Source organism: Chiroxiphia lanceolata, chromosome 8, assembly GCF_009829145.1.
Source record: "Chiroxiphia lanceolata isolate bChiLan1 chromosome 8, bChiLan1.pri, whole genome shotgun sequence".
Lineage (NCBI taxonomy): Eukaryota > Metazoa > Chordata > Aves > Passeriformes > Pipridae > Chiroxiphia > Chiroxiphia lanceolata.
In genome coordinates, this window is record NC_045644.1 from 21,808,932 (window position 1) to 21,827,281 (window position 18,350).

General features: G+C 41.3%; 1 protein-coding gene across 7 annotated transcripts in view; it reads right to left on the bottom strand.

Annotated features, from left to right (window-relative positions):
- CAMK2G (calcium/calmodulin dependent protein kinase II gamma) overlaps positions 1–18,350 on the bottom strand; it is a 117,968-nt gene that overhangs the window by 22,328 nt on the left and 77,290 nt on the right. For all 7 annotated transcript variants that reach the window (XM_032695712.1, XM_032695716.1, XM_032695714.1 and 4 more), the window contains 5 exons: positions 18,014–18,108; positions 15,300–15,422; positions 12,928–13,011; positions 12,247–12,289; positions 5,998–6,038 (listed from right to left, as the gene is read on the bottom strand). In XM_032695712.1, the coding sequence (XP_032551603.1) occupies positions 5,998–6,038; positions 12,247–12,289; positions 12,928–13,011; positions 15,300–15,422; positions 18,014–18,108 (386 nt within the window). The remainder of the gene's footprint in view (positions 1–5,997; positions 6,039–12,246; positions 12,290–12,927; positions 13,012–15,299; positions 15,423–18,013; positions 18,109–18,350) is intronic.

The following is an 18,350-nucleotide window of genomic DNA, read 5'->3' on the forward strand; positions in this document are numbered from 1 at the left end:
TGTCGAAAGAGGAGCATATTCTCTGCAGTAAAACTTAAGGAAGACTCTTGCTTTAGGTAACAATAAAGAGAAGTCAGTAGGTGACAGAAGACAACCTGAAGAATCACTGTCTCTTCAGTATAACAATACTAGAAATGGCCACTGTAAATCTTTCCACAATACATACTGGAAGATGCTATAGGAAGTAGAGTGATTCTAAGCAAGGTCCCATTCACAGTCCTGGGCACTTAACATGGCTATTTTTTTATGACAACTTTTTGCATTTCTATCTTCTACATGCAGTTCTCCCCCAGCTTGACACTGTCAGTATATTTATGTTAAAGTGTCACATTTGCTGCAACTCATGTTCCTATGAAGAGTATAGTAATTTCAGAACTTGAGGTAGGAAAAAAAATGTTGAACGTAAAGCAGATCAGTAAGAGGCATCTTGAACTAGCAAATTGAGGTCCTATTCTATTTCTGGTTTAGCCCTTTGGTGTGATGCTGAGCAAATAATTTCATCTTTGTCAATCCATCTTCTCTCTTGGCCTTTTGTCAGCTTGTTTGTTTAACCTGTAAGCTAAGAGGCAGGGATTTCCTGCTTAGCCATCGCTACAGTGCTAAGCACACCAGACCCTTGATCTCATTTGGTGTTTCTAGGCATTACAACAATGCAGTGAAAAAACTGAATGCATCAAAGGTGGGTATGATGTGCTACTGGAAGTCAGCACTTAAACAGATCTGAAGCACTCCCCGGGTGTCTTGCATAAAACAGTTCAGCACAAAAACTCTGCTGTTCAGATGAACTTGGGTTCTCCTCATTTAGCTTCAGCATAGTAACCTTTAAATGTATTGCTTTAAGACCACAAGTCCAGATACAGAGATAGGAGCAGTAGCTCCTGTGGGTCACTGTGGGGATGTTACTTGATCCTTAGGGATTTCATAGGTATTCACCTTGCTACCGTGCTTTCTCTGTTTAAGGCACACTTTCACCAACTGCTTTCTCAGCAGCCATGCCAGTTTACAGAGCATCCTTCCTTCTCCACATACTCTTTACTGTGCAAAGGGCAGGGAAAGCTGTACCCACCAGGCATAAAATGTACACTTACTGCAATATTCTTTACAAACAGCAGAACAAACGGTATTTGATGCCTCTTTGCAGTTATGCATATGAAGGGCAGATTTTACAACATTAACCTGGTTAAACAAAAAAAAAAAAAAAAAAAAAAAGGATTTTTACTCTTTCAGTTGAGTTTCTCCTTTAGCTGCTATTCAGCTCTGCTGGGAAAGAAAACAAAAGTGCATGTGGCAGAAAGACAAGGTAGAAACCAACAGATTTTGCAGAGCATTTGCAAGTGAACGCTGTTAAAATCTCCAGCATTCCACAGCATTCTCCACAATTTGCTATTTACATGGTGTCACAGTGGGCCTGAAAAATATTATCGTTATACTTCTATATATCTTAATCACAAACCGAAGCGGTCAGAAGTAAACAGGAAAGAAAAAAAAGAAGACACTAACAAGAGCTTAGAAAAGGAACGATTTAAAAACGCTTACAATTACATACTTAACTAAAAATACACTTTGAGCATTAACAAATTCTGATTATAGAGATGTATCTGACAGGTCCTACTAGAACTAGAAGCACACATAGCCTCTGATACCAGTAGGAAGCGAAACACCCCTTTGGAAAAAAGGGACACAACTGTTTGAAGGGCTACCCAGAGACAGAAAAAAATCAACAGCAGACTGTAACACTAACTACAGGAGCCCAGACCTGACAGGGTAGGAGAAAGGACATTCACCATAAGTGTCCTTAATCTTCATCAGGTGTTTGCCCCAGCCAACTCCTTAACCCCTCTCTCACCTTGCAGTAGATAGCAAGTCCAGATTACAAGCAGAAAGGGCAACAAGAAAGCAGTAAATTTGAGATTAAGCTATCTAAATAGACTCTAAAATGGTAGCTGCACAATGTTGCTCATAAATTTAGAATCTTAAAAAAATACTGGGACCACAGTGGTGCCACAAGATATGTGGTATGTCACATGGCTCGCAACTCGTCAATCAGTATCTTCTAGCCTCACTTTCTGGATTTGAAAGCTGAAAGCATGTTTCCTTGGGGATAAAACCTGGGCCTTCTGTTGCTACTCCATCAGCTTGGAATCCAAATTCTGCTTGAAGAAAGTTAGTGCAGCACTACAAAGGTTGGTGAGCAGGCAGAATTTAAGATTCAAGGCAGTTAAATCATTCATTATTTAAGATAATGGAAAAGTTCTCAAGTGCCAAGCTGATGAAATTCTACCAATTAGCAGAATTAGTACTTTGAATAGAAGGAACAGTGCAAAATGAAACCAGAATGTTTCAAATAGATTTTGAGAAAGGAATTTGCTAGAGGAGAGGGTCATATCACGGAAATTTATCAAAATAACATCCGTTGGACCTACCTATATTGGAATGAAAAAGTGTTTTCTTTCCATCTTCCCCTCCTGATTTAAGCTTCTCTACTCCCTTCCAAAATGGTCTGATCAAGTAAAATGCATGCACCTAATTGCTTTAGTGCTAACTTCATTCAGCAAAGGTTAAAGCCATCCTACGGAACAAAAACTGGTGCCTTTTTTTTTTACACATCAGCTCAACACAACTCATACAATGCTCATACCACCACCACATATGACTAATAATCATTGCTCTCTCTCATTTGTGCTAATCAGCAATACATGCTGCACCTTCCATCAGATATTTACTATACACGTTTCAAGGAGTTCTTGGGAAGAAGGCATGAGAAAGATGTATAGGTCCTCACTCAAGCTTGCATACTACTATGTAATAGAAATTCCTACTGTATTTGTCAAATAATGCAGAATTCTAGCACAGGCAGCTCTGAGTACCAGCCAAAAGGATGGGAAAGTTACGTTGAGCAGAAAGTAAATTAAGACAAACTGGTGATGGTTTTTTCCTCAGTCTTTACAGTCATTAATTTTACACTAGTATATAATCCATTTGTGGAAGAAATACCCTTTCTATTCTTATCTACTGTGTGGATGTCTGTGACAACAGTCTCATGGAGCATAGTCACCCTGGATCAGATAAAACCAATGAGAAAACTGAAGTATTTTCTGTCAAAACTCCATAAGGAGTTAATTTCCAAGAAGGCTGTAGAGACAAACAAACAAAAAACTCAACCACCAAACAAACCAGTCTTCTATCTGGAAGAAACATGAGAAACAGCCTAACCACATGGCATGTGGTCAGCAGCAGACTACAGTTAAAAATACAGCACGCAATGCTTGTTCTAAAACCTACATCTGATGTAGAATTATTTATATAGGAAGTGGGAGTGAAAAGGATACCACAAAGCTGAAAATCTAGTTGGTGTTCAAGTCACAGTATTTGTGCTCTGCACTACTGCAATGGGCAGAAAATCATTGTTTGCTACAACTAATGTAAGACCAGATGCTCTTAACCAGACACTGGCACAAGTGTTTGTCAGACTGCACAGGGTGAGAAGATGAGTGGAGGTAAAATTACAAGTTTCCTGCATAAAGGAGCAACACATGGCAAGCATGCTGGTCACAATGGTGAGGCCAACAACCAGACAGTGACCAACACAGAGACTGCTGCACAGCAGCCAAGTGTGCCAGTACTGCTCCAACAGGCGAATGGACATGATAGAAGCTACACTTCCATGGGATGACTAACGGGATGCAGGCACTACACATTTGGACAGCAGGGGCAAGTAAAGAGGTAGCATGTAGCCACAGAAATCCTACAACACAGTGTTAAGGATGTACTAACAACATACACAGACCTGTTCTCTATCTTGTCCGAGCTTAGCACTGGGGAAAAGCAATCTGTACTTTTAAAAGTCTGTATTATTGAGCAAAAGAGTAATGCAAAACAGGAGCTTCAATAAGAAATATCTGATTTATTTCTGAGTTTTAACACTTAGAGAAATGGGGACTCAAAAGCCACATCCAAAGATAGACACCATTTGGGGAAAATGGGAAACAAACACCTCCCCTGATGGCCCTCAGCCCAGGCTGAATGTGAGCAATGCCCCTCATGGACAACACTGGGGTTCCTACTGCAAAGCCAGACTGCTCTAACACTTTGGAGCAAGGAATTTGCATGCAGACTCTTGACTTAAGTCTCCAGTGTCATGCAGAAGCAGAGAAAAGGTTTCCAGAGGGCAACCTCATTCACCATGTACAGAGAATGCTATGCTCTCTAATCTACCTTTACTTACACTTTATCACAAGTATTCAATTATAAATATGAGGAACAACGTATACTGTGAAGAGCTGAAGAGAAGTAAATCCAGATTTATCCTTTTCATGGAGGAAGACACCATGTACTCCATGAACCAACACCACAAGCTTTCTATGGAGCTGGAAGCCTCTAACATATAGGGTCTCCTTGTAATACATGACCAGGAAATTGTGCCTCAAAATCTGTGGGCATATCCTTTGTTCACTTTTGCAAGATTTTAACCCAAGATGTGGCACTCCCTGAGAGCCTGTTGGAAATCAAGAATCCTGAGAAGAAAGCTTTTTTTTTTTCTAGATAGGTAACAAAACTATGTAGATGTGTTAATACTTGCTGCTTTTTCTGTTGCTTCTCCACTGCCTCACTGGGATTTTGAAGCAAGCACCTGCTGGTTCTCAGTTCACAACATTTGGGATAGCCCATTCTTATTCCACTGGGATTTGACTGTAATGTTCTAATATCAACAGATGCAACACTCTAACATACTTGCTGTATTACTGTGCATGTGTTCAATGCATATCTGTACAAGAGGCAGGCTTGTGCAATGGCACAAAAGCTCACTCTTGCAGGCACATTTCAAAGACAAGCATCCTAGGGCAAGAACAGCAGTTCCACAGGGCATTTGGTCAAAATAAAAGCCCAGACCTTGGGTGTAAATAGGGCAGAACACTGCAGGACTTCAAGAATACATGTTTTACTAGAGCAGTCTCCAAAATAAACACCAGTCCTCTGGAAACACCTCTTTTTCCAGCAGCCTGCTTGTGCTGTGAGCCCTCTGGAAACAAAGCCTCATTAAAGTGGAAAAGGGCTAGGACAGCAGGAGAGAACAAGTGTGCTGGTCATGCAGTGTGCATGTCAGACCCCCAGCATGGGGAGAATGAAGACTGTCCATAGTGTTAAACCAGGAAATGAACTGTTCCCATAAGAGCTGTAGAGAAAGGTTTGGACTTCAAATGAAAACGCAAGCTAGTAAACCTAGCCCTTCTTTTCCATGTGGAGAACAACTATCCTTTGGAACAGTTAGGGGAGGACAGTGCTGTAGCCTGTAACTATCTCTATGCCATCACCAGATGGTAAAAGGCTACTGCCTGCAACAGCATCCAGCCTCAGCAATGGTCTATTTCACCTCCAGAATTAAACAATGACCATGCAACACAAAGAGTGACATCGGAGTGGGGAAAAATAATTCCCCTCAGAAAGGAACAGGAGAGTGCCTCAGCTTCAGGCACACAAACTGAACCCTTAATACAATACTCAGTTTCCATTCTGTCCAACATGAACATTGGGAGGCTCCTCCTTCCTGACCCCTCTTCCCAGCTCAACCTTCAGCATCTGTCCAAGCGGATAGACAAAGAAACTTCCATGGAGTCTGCTGGGTATCATCAGTCACTGACAATATCCATATTCAGAAGCATTCTGCACTGAACAGAACAGACTAGTCAGAGGCATGTGTCACAACTGAGCAAGTCCTTGGTCTTTCTAATCCACGGCACTGACCAGTTCTCCATACAGAAAGGGGGAAAAGAATTCCTGCTGTTACAATAGTGCACTTAGCTAGTTGTGTGATGTATAAGGTACATGTAAGGAACAATAAGATCCTGCATGGGCTCCATAACAATACAGTGATTATAGCAATCCCAGCCACAGGATAGGGCTGTAGTTTTACCCTGGAAGAGGAAGGGCAACAGAGAAAGTGGCTGCCTTCTGTTCAGATGGTGGGAGAGACAGTAAAATGGGAAAGCAAGAACTTACCTTCACTCCATCTGACTTCTTGTTCAGCAGGCTTTTGGCAGCTGTGGAGAGAAGTAGAAGTAGGTCAGATTTTGGTTTCAAGACTTCTTTCTCTCTCCCCACTTCCCTCAGAAATGCACAAAACTTCAGAAGGACAACCATCCTGTTAATTCCTCTCTAACAGCAAGAGACATGGAAAACAGACCAAATCACTCATCAAATCCATCCTGATAGCAGAGGGTCATCCAGCCTATCTACTGTTCACTTATTTAGGCAAAATGCTCCCAGTTTCACTATCTCAGAAAACCAAGTCTGAAATGATAATTTAGAGCTCCTCTGTTTCAATCCTCCATTCATACACTGTGACCCCATCCAGAAGTGTCAGCAGTTACAGGGGAAAAAGCTAAAGAAATCTGTCAGATCTTTGCAACAGGATGAAGGTTGAAGGTGCAGCCATTCACATAACAGACATGGCTTATAAAGGAGGCACTGATAATGCAGAGGCCTCCTAATTACTGCTATACACAGTTACCCTGGGGATAGCTGGATAGCTGAAAGGAAGAGACTGAAAAAGTGCAAAAGTCAGCATCTGATAACTGATAAAAAAAAAGGAGAGAATGACAGGAGACCAGAACTAAGCTGAATTTCTTCACTGAAATATAAGATGGTCTGCTGTGCTCAGCTTGAACAACTGGCACTACCAATGAAACTGAGAGCATGATAAGTGCACACAGAGAGCCCACAACAAATCCCTGGCAGAAGACACACTTGGGAGTGATGAAGGAGCTGCTCCATCTACTACAGCAAAATGGTACGTTGACAACAACTGTCAACAGTAAGATCCCATCTACAATCTCAACAGATATAAAACATATCTTGCCTACGTATGAAGAACATATTCAGTTGTTTCAACTTCCATAAACAGCATGCTAGACAATTACTGGACCAGCACACTCATACAGCTCTCCTAAGCAGTTGCTGGGAAGCATAAGGGTCTGGGTACTTGACCTAGATTTGAGGTCCAGCAAAGATGAGACTTAGAGAAAAGGCAAATCCTAAGACAATGCTCACATGCCTGTTGAAATGTTTCACTCCCAAAGATATGCTGACCAACTCATGCACAGAATGCTTAGTCTCTCTAGAAGCAGCAACAGTAGGCAGAAAAGGTTTTAGCAATACCTAAGCAACTGTCAAATTTTGTGTCAGCAGCATTTTCCACCCTGCTTTCCCTACCATAAGGACCCTACAGACATGGATTAACTAGACAATATTAGCTGAGCTGGTGCAAACAACTACAGCATCTCCTCACAGCAAAGAGGTGTATCCCATACAAGCTTGTTAGAATATTTGAATTATTTTCCTAATTCTACTCTCTAATGCAAGTATAAAACTAGATTATGATTTTGTTTTCATTCCAGTTCTCAGAAACCAAGAACACTGGAAAAAAAATCATGCAAAGGTTTCTGACTGTGATGTGTCAAAACACGGTGTTCCAAAGTGTACACATGAAGGTGGGCAAAGTGACTCAAGCAACTGATTTACCCTGCAACAGACTCTTTGCTGAGTGTACACATACTAAAGCATAGTAAGACTGCATCTAACAAATAAGTTCTTGCCACCTTCAAGGCACCACGAAGATCAGGTTGACTCTACGTGAAAGTGAGAAGGAGAGCATGTGACTATGGGGTCAAAAGGGGTCCAGCATTTATACCACGCATACATCAAGGCATCTCCTCACAACAACTGCTGAAAACAAGAAACTGTTACAGCCTTACAACACTTCAGAAGGAGTAAAGGATTCTACAACTTAACAAATACGGCAAAAGGAACATCCTCAGAGTGAAAAAAAACCCCAAACATCAGAGAAGCGAAACAGTACCACCATATGTTCTGGGAATGACCCAGACAAGCAGGGAAGCAACATTTTTCACACTTTCTGCAGTTTTCCCAGAACTCCACATTTGTCTTTGTGGACAGAAGACAGCTAAAATCATGTTCTACGACATTAAAGCAACTTCATCTGAGAGTCCTTCTGTGCAGCACTATGTAATGCTGATCCAGTGTCTCCTGGTGCAGCCTGCCCATCCAGCCTCCTTCCCTAATTGTACCTCTGCACAGCACACACTGCTCTCCCACAAGCCTGTCAGCACCCCAGTGTTGTAGAAAAAAACTTGGTCTGTGTTGTATTTAGTTCATGCATCATACTGTGGTTTAGAAGGACCTGGAGAGCCCATGAAATGCATTCACTCACAAAGTTGACTGTAGACACCTCAAACAAAAGGGAAGCATGCAGGTTTCCCCACAGGTCAACCTGTACATGTTGTAAGACAGAAATTAAAGGGGATGCTATTGGAATTTCTAGACAAGCAACAGACAAGACTTCCTGTAACAATAATAATTTTAGAAGACAGGCAGATTAGCTAAGAGACAACAGGAGGAGAAAAATTCAAGGACACATGAAGGCAGGTTCTTTACTGTTCAGGAAACCATCTTATACCCATGCTCTGCAGTTTTCCAGGCATGAGATACTAGTATTAATTTTCTTCATCCTTCCCACTTCTTCTACCTGTTAAAGGGATTAAATTCCCTCTTCTCAGTGAGTTAAGAGTTCCTCTAGAATTAAGCAATACAAAAGCACATGCTGCTAACCCAGCAACTTAAAAACACAGTTCTGTTCCTGGCTTAACAAGACACCCTCCAGTTAATTTCTGAAGAGAAACACAAAAGGCCTCCCGTGCACGCACCCCAGAACTCTCCTGAACTTTAGGGAGAGGAAGATAAAAGTAGAAGGAATTATTAGAATAATTTACATCCACTTTTAATGATAAACTAGACTCTCTGGCCATAGTGATAAACATTTAAACACAGTAATGAAATCCATGTCACTCTGGCAAGCTGCAAATGGAAGTTACATACTGAAGTCCACAACTTCAGCAGTGAAGCTTCACAACTTCAGTTTGTGAAGATGGCAGCTCCTAAGATGAAGACCAATTTTTTCCATCCTTTCACTCAGCTTATAGCAGACTTACTTAGAGAGTTTTACCTAATTGAGCCCAGATCCTTAAATATTGCAGGAGACTCTGAAAACCCTGTCTACTTTTTCCTAGTAATAAATTTACATTTACTTCTCAGAAAATGGTTTAGGAGTTTCAGGCATATGATCTAATCTGTTGGTTTACCCGACTGTACTTCTGTATTCTGTAAGTGAATTCAGATCAGTGTTTTCTTGGGTCATCTGAACATCAGAAGCCACACGTAAGCACCCAAATAATCCTGTGTATACCCTGGTGTGACCCCAACAATCCTTCAGGGAAATTTAAATCACAAAGTTCTCTCTCACAGCTGAGCGAATACCAACCAGAGTGTGGAGAGAAGCTACAAATCTCTTATTATAACCAGATTTCAACTTCCTGACTTATACTGAAAGGAGTACAACTGTACCTGTTTTTAACAAATAGCCTACAGCTGGCCTGAGATGCAATCTTTACAAGAATCACAAACAGATAATATTAAACTGTTGAATATATCATAACTTGAGAAAGGAGCCAGATAACATTCCTTTATCTTTAGGTTAACTGGCCTGGGGCAAAAGGCACCTAGCAAGCAACAAATTACTCATAACAGAATAAAAACTTTTTTTTTTCTTTATAAAAAGTAAGATTTTCTTTATGGGCTAAAAAGAAAAAGAATACTGCTACAGACTCTTTAAGCATACAACTTGTCACAGGCTAAAACCACACTGTCCAGTGAAGGAACTCCATATTACAACTGCAACACAGGAGATAGTAAGGACAACAGGATTACAGGAGTCTTCTCATATTTCCTGCAGACAGTACTATCGTGCCTAATTAATTGGTACTGGGGTCACATGAGCCTTCATTTTCCTCTCAGTTCAAAACATCTGTGAAAGAAGCTTTTAGGAGATCTCATCCCCAGACAGGAAGAAGCTTCTCTCTTCATAAATTTAGTTTCCTGTCTGCTGGGAATGGGGCTTTTAAAGGCCCAGAGAATAGTGTCACCCAATTAGAGAAAATAAAATCCCTTAAGGGCTTTAGGGAAAGAAACAAGTGCTATCTCAGAACTTTTCAAGGGGCAGTTAGATAACCTGTCACGACAGGGAAAGTCTGAGTCAAGTTCCCACATGAACTTCCTAACTTTTTATTTTTAGTTAGCATGCACTTATTCTTCAATTCCAGCAGATGTATGTATTTCAACTGCAGCAACTTAAAAAAACCTAAATAAATTAAAAAGTAATTACAGTTTTAAAAGAACTCAAGCTCGTATTACACACAGTCCTCCAAAGAAAACAGGAATAGATGACTTCCCCATTTAAAAAACACATAAAAACATAAAGAATTGCTACTCTCCACAGAGACTATGAAGGCTTTGCATCTAAATTCATGACATCTCTTTCTGGACAATTTATCTAAATGTCTCATACTTGGGACCACAGTTTATATTCAAAGCAGAACTCACTGACATTGAGAACCCTGCGCTCACTATGGGCCACTGAGGATTTCCTTTGCTTCAGCTGTTAGCTGAAGTGGGTCCAGCAGCTTCAGCCCTTGAGACAGAAAAGATTGAGTAGAGCAAGCCTTTTCCTGCTCCATACTAGCTCAGGGATTAAGTGGATGTATAGGGTAACACACCATTAAGGAGAACCCTTCTCTCCGGCACTTCATGTAGTCAAAATCTGGGCCACAGGAGATTTTCATACCCAAGCACTTCTGCAGCTTCCTTAGAAATGACAACATTTGCAGACTAAAAGTTAACCTAAATTTCTGTTTAAAAAAAATAATCAAGCCCCATTCTATTTCAGAATCATCAATTAAGTGAAATAAAAACTAGTTGTGTAAATAGATCAAAAATGGTTCTTATCAGCATAAAGCCCAAGAAAATGTTTAGTTTTGTATAGTCCTGTGGAAGCCCTGTCATTGTCCCGTAGCTCCTCAAATAGTTATTTCAGAATCAATCTCAGAAAAGAGTATATAATTTTTAAGTCCTGTAATAGCACAATCTTGGGACAGATGAATGAAAAAAAAATCATTCTGTCTCTTTAAGGCCAAACTATGAGAAATGCAGTAAAGAGAAATCACTGTAGCAGCAAGTAATGCTGATGTATTGGCACAGGTTCAACTCAAAGCAAGAACCAAGGAAAAAAAAGTTCTGAAGTTGCTGAGGGATGTCCCTTAATTGTAGCATGGTTTCACATAATTTGATTTTTTTTTTAAAATCACTATACAGGAGGCTAAAAACCCTGCCTTGATTTCACAAAGAATGTATACATGAATGTGCACTTTGAATGCTGGAATGATCATTTCACAGGGGTTTTCATTGCAATTACAGGTTATTGTAACGCGACTCAGAACATAAGTATGGTATCTACTATTTGTAAATGGCTAGATGAAATTAATACACTTCCATTTCATTCATCATCACTTAGAATCCATATAGCAGAGTTTCACTTGAAAGTAACTGTAGTCAGGTGCAAAAAAGTCTGACTCATGCATTCATGATTGCCCTTTAGAAAGAGAAAAAAAATTGCGACGAGGGTAAAGAATGCAAACAATCCTATAAATGAAAAGCACTTGCAATAGAGGTTTTCCACCCAAATGGAAATGAACACAGATAAGACTGCATCACCTAGATGTGCCGAGCCAAGACAGTCATCTTCCAAAAAGCATGAATTTGCATGTTGAGATTTGCATTTTCAGTAAAATGCACTACGTAATGCAGTTGGGTGGGAGCCAAACTACCAGCTATTAAATTTAAAGGATGAAAACCACTTCTGAGACTCCGAGAAGGAAAACTCTAATAGCTAGATGCTTCAGACCCATTTTTGATGAGTCAAAGTACTACAATATCCAAATAGCTCCTGTCCCTATTCTCACCAATATTACTTTCCTGTCCCTGGTTCAGGTCTAAAGGACACACCTAATAAGAGTTCTTGACTACTGGTTATGATGGGAAAGGCAACAATGCCAGCCAGAATTCCCAAAAGTAATCTGCTAACAAAATATCATGAGAGGATTGTGGCAGCTGACTTCATTTCTGTTCTGTACCATACTACAGCACCACATGCTCCTCCACAAACAAATAATTTCCTATTTTACAGTGGTCACCAGCCAAGGTAAAGTGACCACCTTTACACTATGATGAACTGAAAGCATGTTTCCTCCCTTCCTACTCAACCCCTAAATGGTTAAAATATACTCCAACTCACTCACACAAAACAAAACCAAGGAAGGGATGGGAACATTGAGAACTTACCTGAAAAATTCCGAGACACAAGCATTGTTGTGAGGATTGCACCCTGTGGGGAAGAGAAAGCAGGATAACAGAGTGTCACTTGAGAAAGGGGCTGGGCCGACCCGTGGAGAACACAATGCATCAGGTGCCAATGCAAAGATATACCAATGCTACCCTGAAAAGTCCTAGTGTATCCAGGATTCCCACATGTGGCTGGTTGGGCCTGACATGGGACCACTCTGAGTCCTGCCTTTCTAGAGTGGCACCTAAATGCCAGACAGGATAGCCTAGGAAATCTAAAATGGCACTAAGAGTTATGCTTAGACCTATAGCTGCTTCCTTGCTTTCAAATGGCAGATGGCAGAGGCTCTGCCCAGCTACAGGCGACTGGTAACAGCAGTACTGGAAGGCAGAAAAGTGTTCAGAACCAAAAGGCCCAGGACTAGCTGCTCTATTTCAACTCTTTGGCAGAAAGTAGAACGGGTGAATATGTAGCAGAAGAGGCATGGGAAGCTTGCAGCTTTGGAGAAAGAAACTACCTAGCTCCTCAATACACTACTTCAGTAGTCTGTACTGAGGGATCACATAAGGTACTCCTCTAAAAATGCACTAGTCATGAAAAAAGACACTGTTGGTAGGAAGGCACTAACCTCAAATTCAGAGAATTAAAAACAAACCTAAGGCAAATTAAGATGTACTTACCTTTAGCTTTCTTCTAGCATTGAACTTTCTCAAGCATTCCACAGTCTCCTGCCTGTGCATCATCGATGCGACAGTGGATCGTTGCTGAAAAACAGGAACAGCAGAAGATCAAGAACAGATCAAGAACATACCTTAACCAAATCAGACAGGGAAGTTCGTTCCACTTGTACACAATTGTGACACGCAAGATGACGCGGCCAAGCCTCTCACCACTGCACGGCTGCAAAACACTGCAATGGGTTCACAACTTAAGAACTTCCATCAAGATGTGTTAAATCAAGGTATGCTATTACAGGACTGCGCCTAAGAAACTCTGTGACTGAGGTATAGGTGAGAATCAATGCTCCCTGCCTTTCAGGCACTCACATGACTTAAGACAGTAGGAAGACAAAGCCAAATGAACAAGCATACTCATGAGGGACTGAGTCAGAGGCACTACAGAAAAGATCTGTGTTGCATTAGTTACAGCTTGAAAGGGAAATTCTGAGCAGCAAGTGAATACTAGTGAGCAATAGCCTTCCTAGACATGGCAACCCCCGAATGTAAGTGCTTGACCAGCAGAATCCTTGGCATCTTTGTAACAGTTTTGCAGAAATAGGTTTTCAGTGTGTAAGAGGAAAGATCATATAGTTCTACTGTACCAATGCAAAAACCTGAGCATAACCTCTAGCCAGTGATGCACATCTGTCATCCACGGCAGACTGGGATCCCCTCAGCTGCAGAAAGACAACTTCCCAGAAGCATTGCAGTCATTGAGACCCCATGAAGAAATCAGAGACTGATGCTGCCAAGCATTTAGAGCACATGAGGAAAGCAGTGACTAATGCCAAAGTAGCTGTTGCTCTTGCATAGAGCCACAAGCCTGAATTCCCTTCACAAGGACAGTGAGTGAATTACTAACCTGGCAGATCAGTGTGTACAAAGTCTCCACTAACTTTCTGCTGCCTGAAAAAAATTCTGCACTACCCAAAAGAACTCTAAACCATGCTCATATTCAGTTAGTTTCATGGGAAGTCTCTGCTTTGATCCTATTGTCAAAGCTAGTCACCCACTGCAGTACACTCAGCAGTGTGTGGGGAGAATGTAGCCAAACTGTCCTCTAACAACTGTTGGTGGTCACTGTTCAGTCTCCTTAGGAGTGAGAGTGATGTCCAGTTGTTCAATGTAAGCTTACAAGAATAAGGACAGGCACTTCAGAAGTCACTGATGCTAAGAAAGTCAGTGTCTCAGGTAAACTTAAGATTTCCTACAACATTTACTTTCAAGGAGCCACACATATCCAGAAAGGAAATGCATGTTGCACACACAGGGACTGCAGAGCAAATGGAAACAACAGACTCAACAGGAGGCAGTTTTGGTGAGAGGCTAACATGTCTGTGAAGTGAAATCAAACTCCCCATAACTCAGAGAAGGAAAGCCTCTCTTGAACTGCTCTATATTATGTTGCCATAGGGAGCGGGCTATCACAATACAGCTTTGGCTACAGGCATTGGGAGGAAAGTTAAATATATAGGAACTGGTATTGATTACAAATATGCAAGGAGAAAGGAAAAAAAAAAGATATGCAAAGCCTCAGCTGGTGTGAATTTTTGACTTCCAAGGAACTTGCATCACTTCAGAGCAGACACTCCACTCCTGTTACACAGATGTTCACGTAAGTAAGCTTAAATTGCTCATCTGTTGATTTGTGGTGCAAGGACAAAACCACCACAGTTTTACAAGAAGAAATGAGTAAAGGAACACACTAGACCCACCCCAGAAGTATGTTGGGGTATTACAAGAGCATCCAGTTAGACTTAGGTGAAACTATTTCATCCTTCAAAGATAAAAGTTGCATCACTGCTGTCCTCCCCTACACCCACTCCCAGCTATGTTCTGCGATTTCCTTGCAACTTTGCAAAAAACGAAAAATACTTATGTGGCAAGGCAGAAACTACACGCACAGAACAACAAAAGCTTTTTTGCTGATTTCAAGTTTACAGTCAGTTAAGCTGAAGCACAGCAGAAATGTCTCAAATGCTACAAAGATGCTATGCCATAAACTGAAGTAGAGATGAAGAACAAAATGATCCTAAAATTTTTGTCTGATGCCAAACTCCATTTTGACATTTTAGGATGATATGGACTGGAAGAGATGTGTGGAAAAAACAGAAACTACAGATATCGACAAAACTTCTAAAAGAATAAGGGATTTTTTTTTCTACAGTGGCAATAAATGCACCACAGCATGACAAAGTTGGCTTATTGAAGGTCATTAACAAAAAAAAAAATCATAATTTGAAATATTTAAAATATTCTGGGTCCTTCAAGCCTTCCTGACACATCCATTCAGGGCACACCACAAATCAACCTGTAATAAGGAAAACACTTACGCAGACCCATGGATGTTTGAGAGCCTGGTCAGCTGTGATGCGCTTTGCTGGGTTTATCGTCAGCATCTGGTTGATCAAATTCTTGGCTTCAGGAGTCACAGTGTCCCACTCAGGTGATGGGAACTAAAAGAGGAAGAAGGAACAGATGATCAAAGGAAAATACTTTCTACTAGCAGATGAGATTCTCCCCCCTCCACAGCTGAATTCCAGCTTTTGCCCTTTGGATACCAGGGCTCAAACATTTGCAAACCCCATTAATTTTTGTGAAAACCCATGCTGAACAAAGATCATACAGAATCCAGCAAATGAATGGTACCAGACAGCAGGACACACCTGTACCATTCACCAGACATAGGCAGGAAGATTAAGAGTTTAAAAGCCTTTTAGGAATCACTCAGACCTTTGAATTTCTTTCACACTCAACAGTCAAAAATGTAAAGTCACAGATCTTTTTGACTGAGTTCTTACATAAAAAACACAAGCACTATCTTTTTTTACCCCACCTGGCTCTTTCTCCAGCATGCTAAAAGCTGTAACAGCATATGCAAAATCACAAACACTTAAATACAGCAAAACCACATGAAAGCAAAAACCACTAACAAGGAACATCCCATCGGATACACTTTTCCCACCATAAAGCACAGTATCCTGGAACAATACTAGTCACTTAGGTGTAGCAACCCACCAGCAAGTTGTTAGCAACCATCTACCATACCAATATCATTACTTGGGGAGCAAGAGCGATGTAAGAGTGGATGGGAATACAGAAGTATGAAAACATAGTAAAGAATTTAAAGTGTTTCAGCTGCTGATCATCTATGAGGGGTAACTGCTCTCTCCTATAATTCCATTAGTGACAAAGAGGAGATATTTACACCATCCCCCAGATGCTTGCATGTGGTATGGATGACAGCACGCTGAGATTAAATCCGATGAATCTACTGTACAAATACAGGTGAACTTGAGAACACAAAGACAAATGTGCTGTTGGGGTAAAGCTCCCTGTCTTTAGATGGGGAGAAGATCGACCCATCTTGAGCTCATTTCCTTACAGCACTACATTATTTAGAAGAAGTTTAACCCATCTCTTTTCTCCTGCATTTTGTGCTTTACTGTTGGGTCATAAAAATACATCTGCCATATCTGATTTGCATATAATCTTATTTCTGCATTTGCAGGCATCAGCAAAGCATTATACAATTTGTTCTACAAACATTGCAAGAGACTACTCAAAAATTATGATACTGAGCTTTCAAGCCAGGACACTTTCTCCACACCCGAACTCTGAAGTATTCATGGCAATGTCTTGCAAAACCCCTACCAATAGGGGTCCAATTTACTGTTGACAGTTCCATCATGGTCAAGGAAGAAAAACAGACTGGTCCTGTGTATACATGCCCCTTGGTGCTGGGGTAAGGACACCAGTGGCAGGTACATCAGTAAAACTTGAGCAGTTTTCTACCAGGCACAACAGGGGAAGAATCTACTAAACTTGTTCACCACAGGGAAGAATTCAAAAACAGCAGACAGATAAGGAGGGATCAGGCACTTCACTCCTCATGATTCAAAGAAAGAGTTAGATATTTAACTCCTGAAGTGCTTTGAAAATCCCTACCAATATAATGAGTGCAAAAACACTTAAGATAAGAACAAGCAACACAAAAACTAGAGGAGCAGGAAGGCAAGAGAAGAACACAAGTCCATTTAAGGCTATCAAGCACAAAGACATCACTTTCCTCTCAGGAAGCCACTGAGCCAGGACTCAGGGTTAGGCAGACCTTTGCTCTCACCGGTACAGCCGCTCTCACGGTCTCAGCACAGAAGCTGGGAGGTAACTGGAATCCAGCAGAACCCTCACCTATTTTTTTTTTTTTTTAACATACAAACCACAAGACAGCCCACAAAATGAAACCTCCAACTTCCTCCTGATATTCATGCCCATGGGCTTTGAACTAGGATTTCTAAGAGTTCCCTCTTCCCCCTTGAGCCTTTCCTTACATGGAAGAATTTATGTCAAAAATTCAAGTTGTGGTACCCAAGCCACATTTTACACCACATTTGCTCCCCAGTACTAAGCTCCTTGCTATTCCTCTTTCAGGCACTTTTTACACCTAGTTTTGCCGTGCTCTAAAAAGTGTTCCATGAACTGCTTGGCTTTTTACCAGAGCCTCCAACCCAACATGCTGATCCCCACCACAAAGCCACCCCTCCAACGGCCCCCACCATTCAGTCTTCTCACTGGGCTCCATGCTTTCCATAGCTAGAAGAGATACCACTATGGCACAGAGACCAAAGGCCATAATTTAAGCTATTACTGTACAGAATACATCTCCATACTTTCTATTAGGCCTTGATAATGAGCCCCTTCCTTCTACCTTCTGTCTGCTCCCCTGAAAAAGTTAGCATTGGCTACATCTGCAACACTTTGTGGTAAATCACTAGAAGACACCGTTCCCCACCATCTGCATTTCCAGCTCTGCATCTCCCTAGTGACCAGCAACATCCTGGTGCCCACTGTGATGCTTTCCACATATCCTTTCAGTAGCCCCAAACAGGACTGTATCACAGGCAGTGAAGATAACAAGGTATATGAACATGCCAAACATCACTTTGCAGAGAAGCTTGGGGCCTGCTGCTGGACACCAAGTAAGATAGTGCCTTGTTCTGGATGGCTTCTACACCCATGCAGGTACTCAGCAAGAAAGTGCCCTTACGTCATAGGCTCCGGCTTTGATCTGCTGATAGAGTTTGTGCTGATCTTCATCCCAAAAGGGAGGGTACCCCACTAGTAATATGTACAGAATCACTCCTGGGAGGGAGAGACACAGATACACTATGGTTAGGCTAATACGCCAATTATTCCTTCAGCCCCTCTTCCTTCCCTCTCAACAGTCCCCAAGGCCATGATTGCTCCATATCTTCATTTGCCATCATATTTAGCCTTCTGAGGTAGCAAAAGACAGTACAAACCTCTCATCTGCTGAACCTCACCCCGGGACTTCATGTTCAACTCTTAACACCAGTTCCCAAGAGCTAGAACAAGGTGCATGA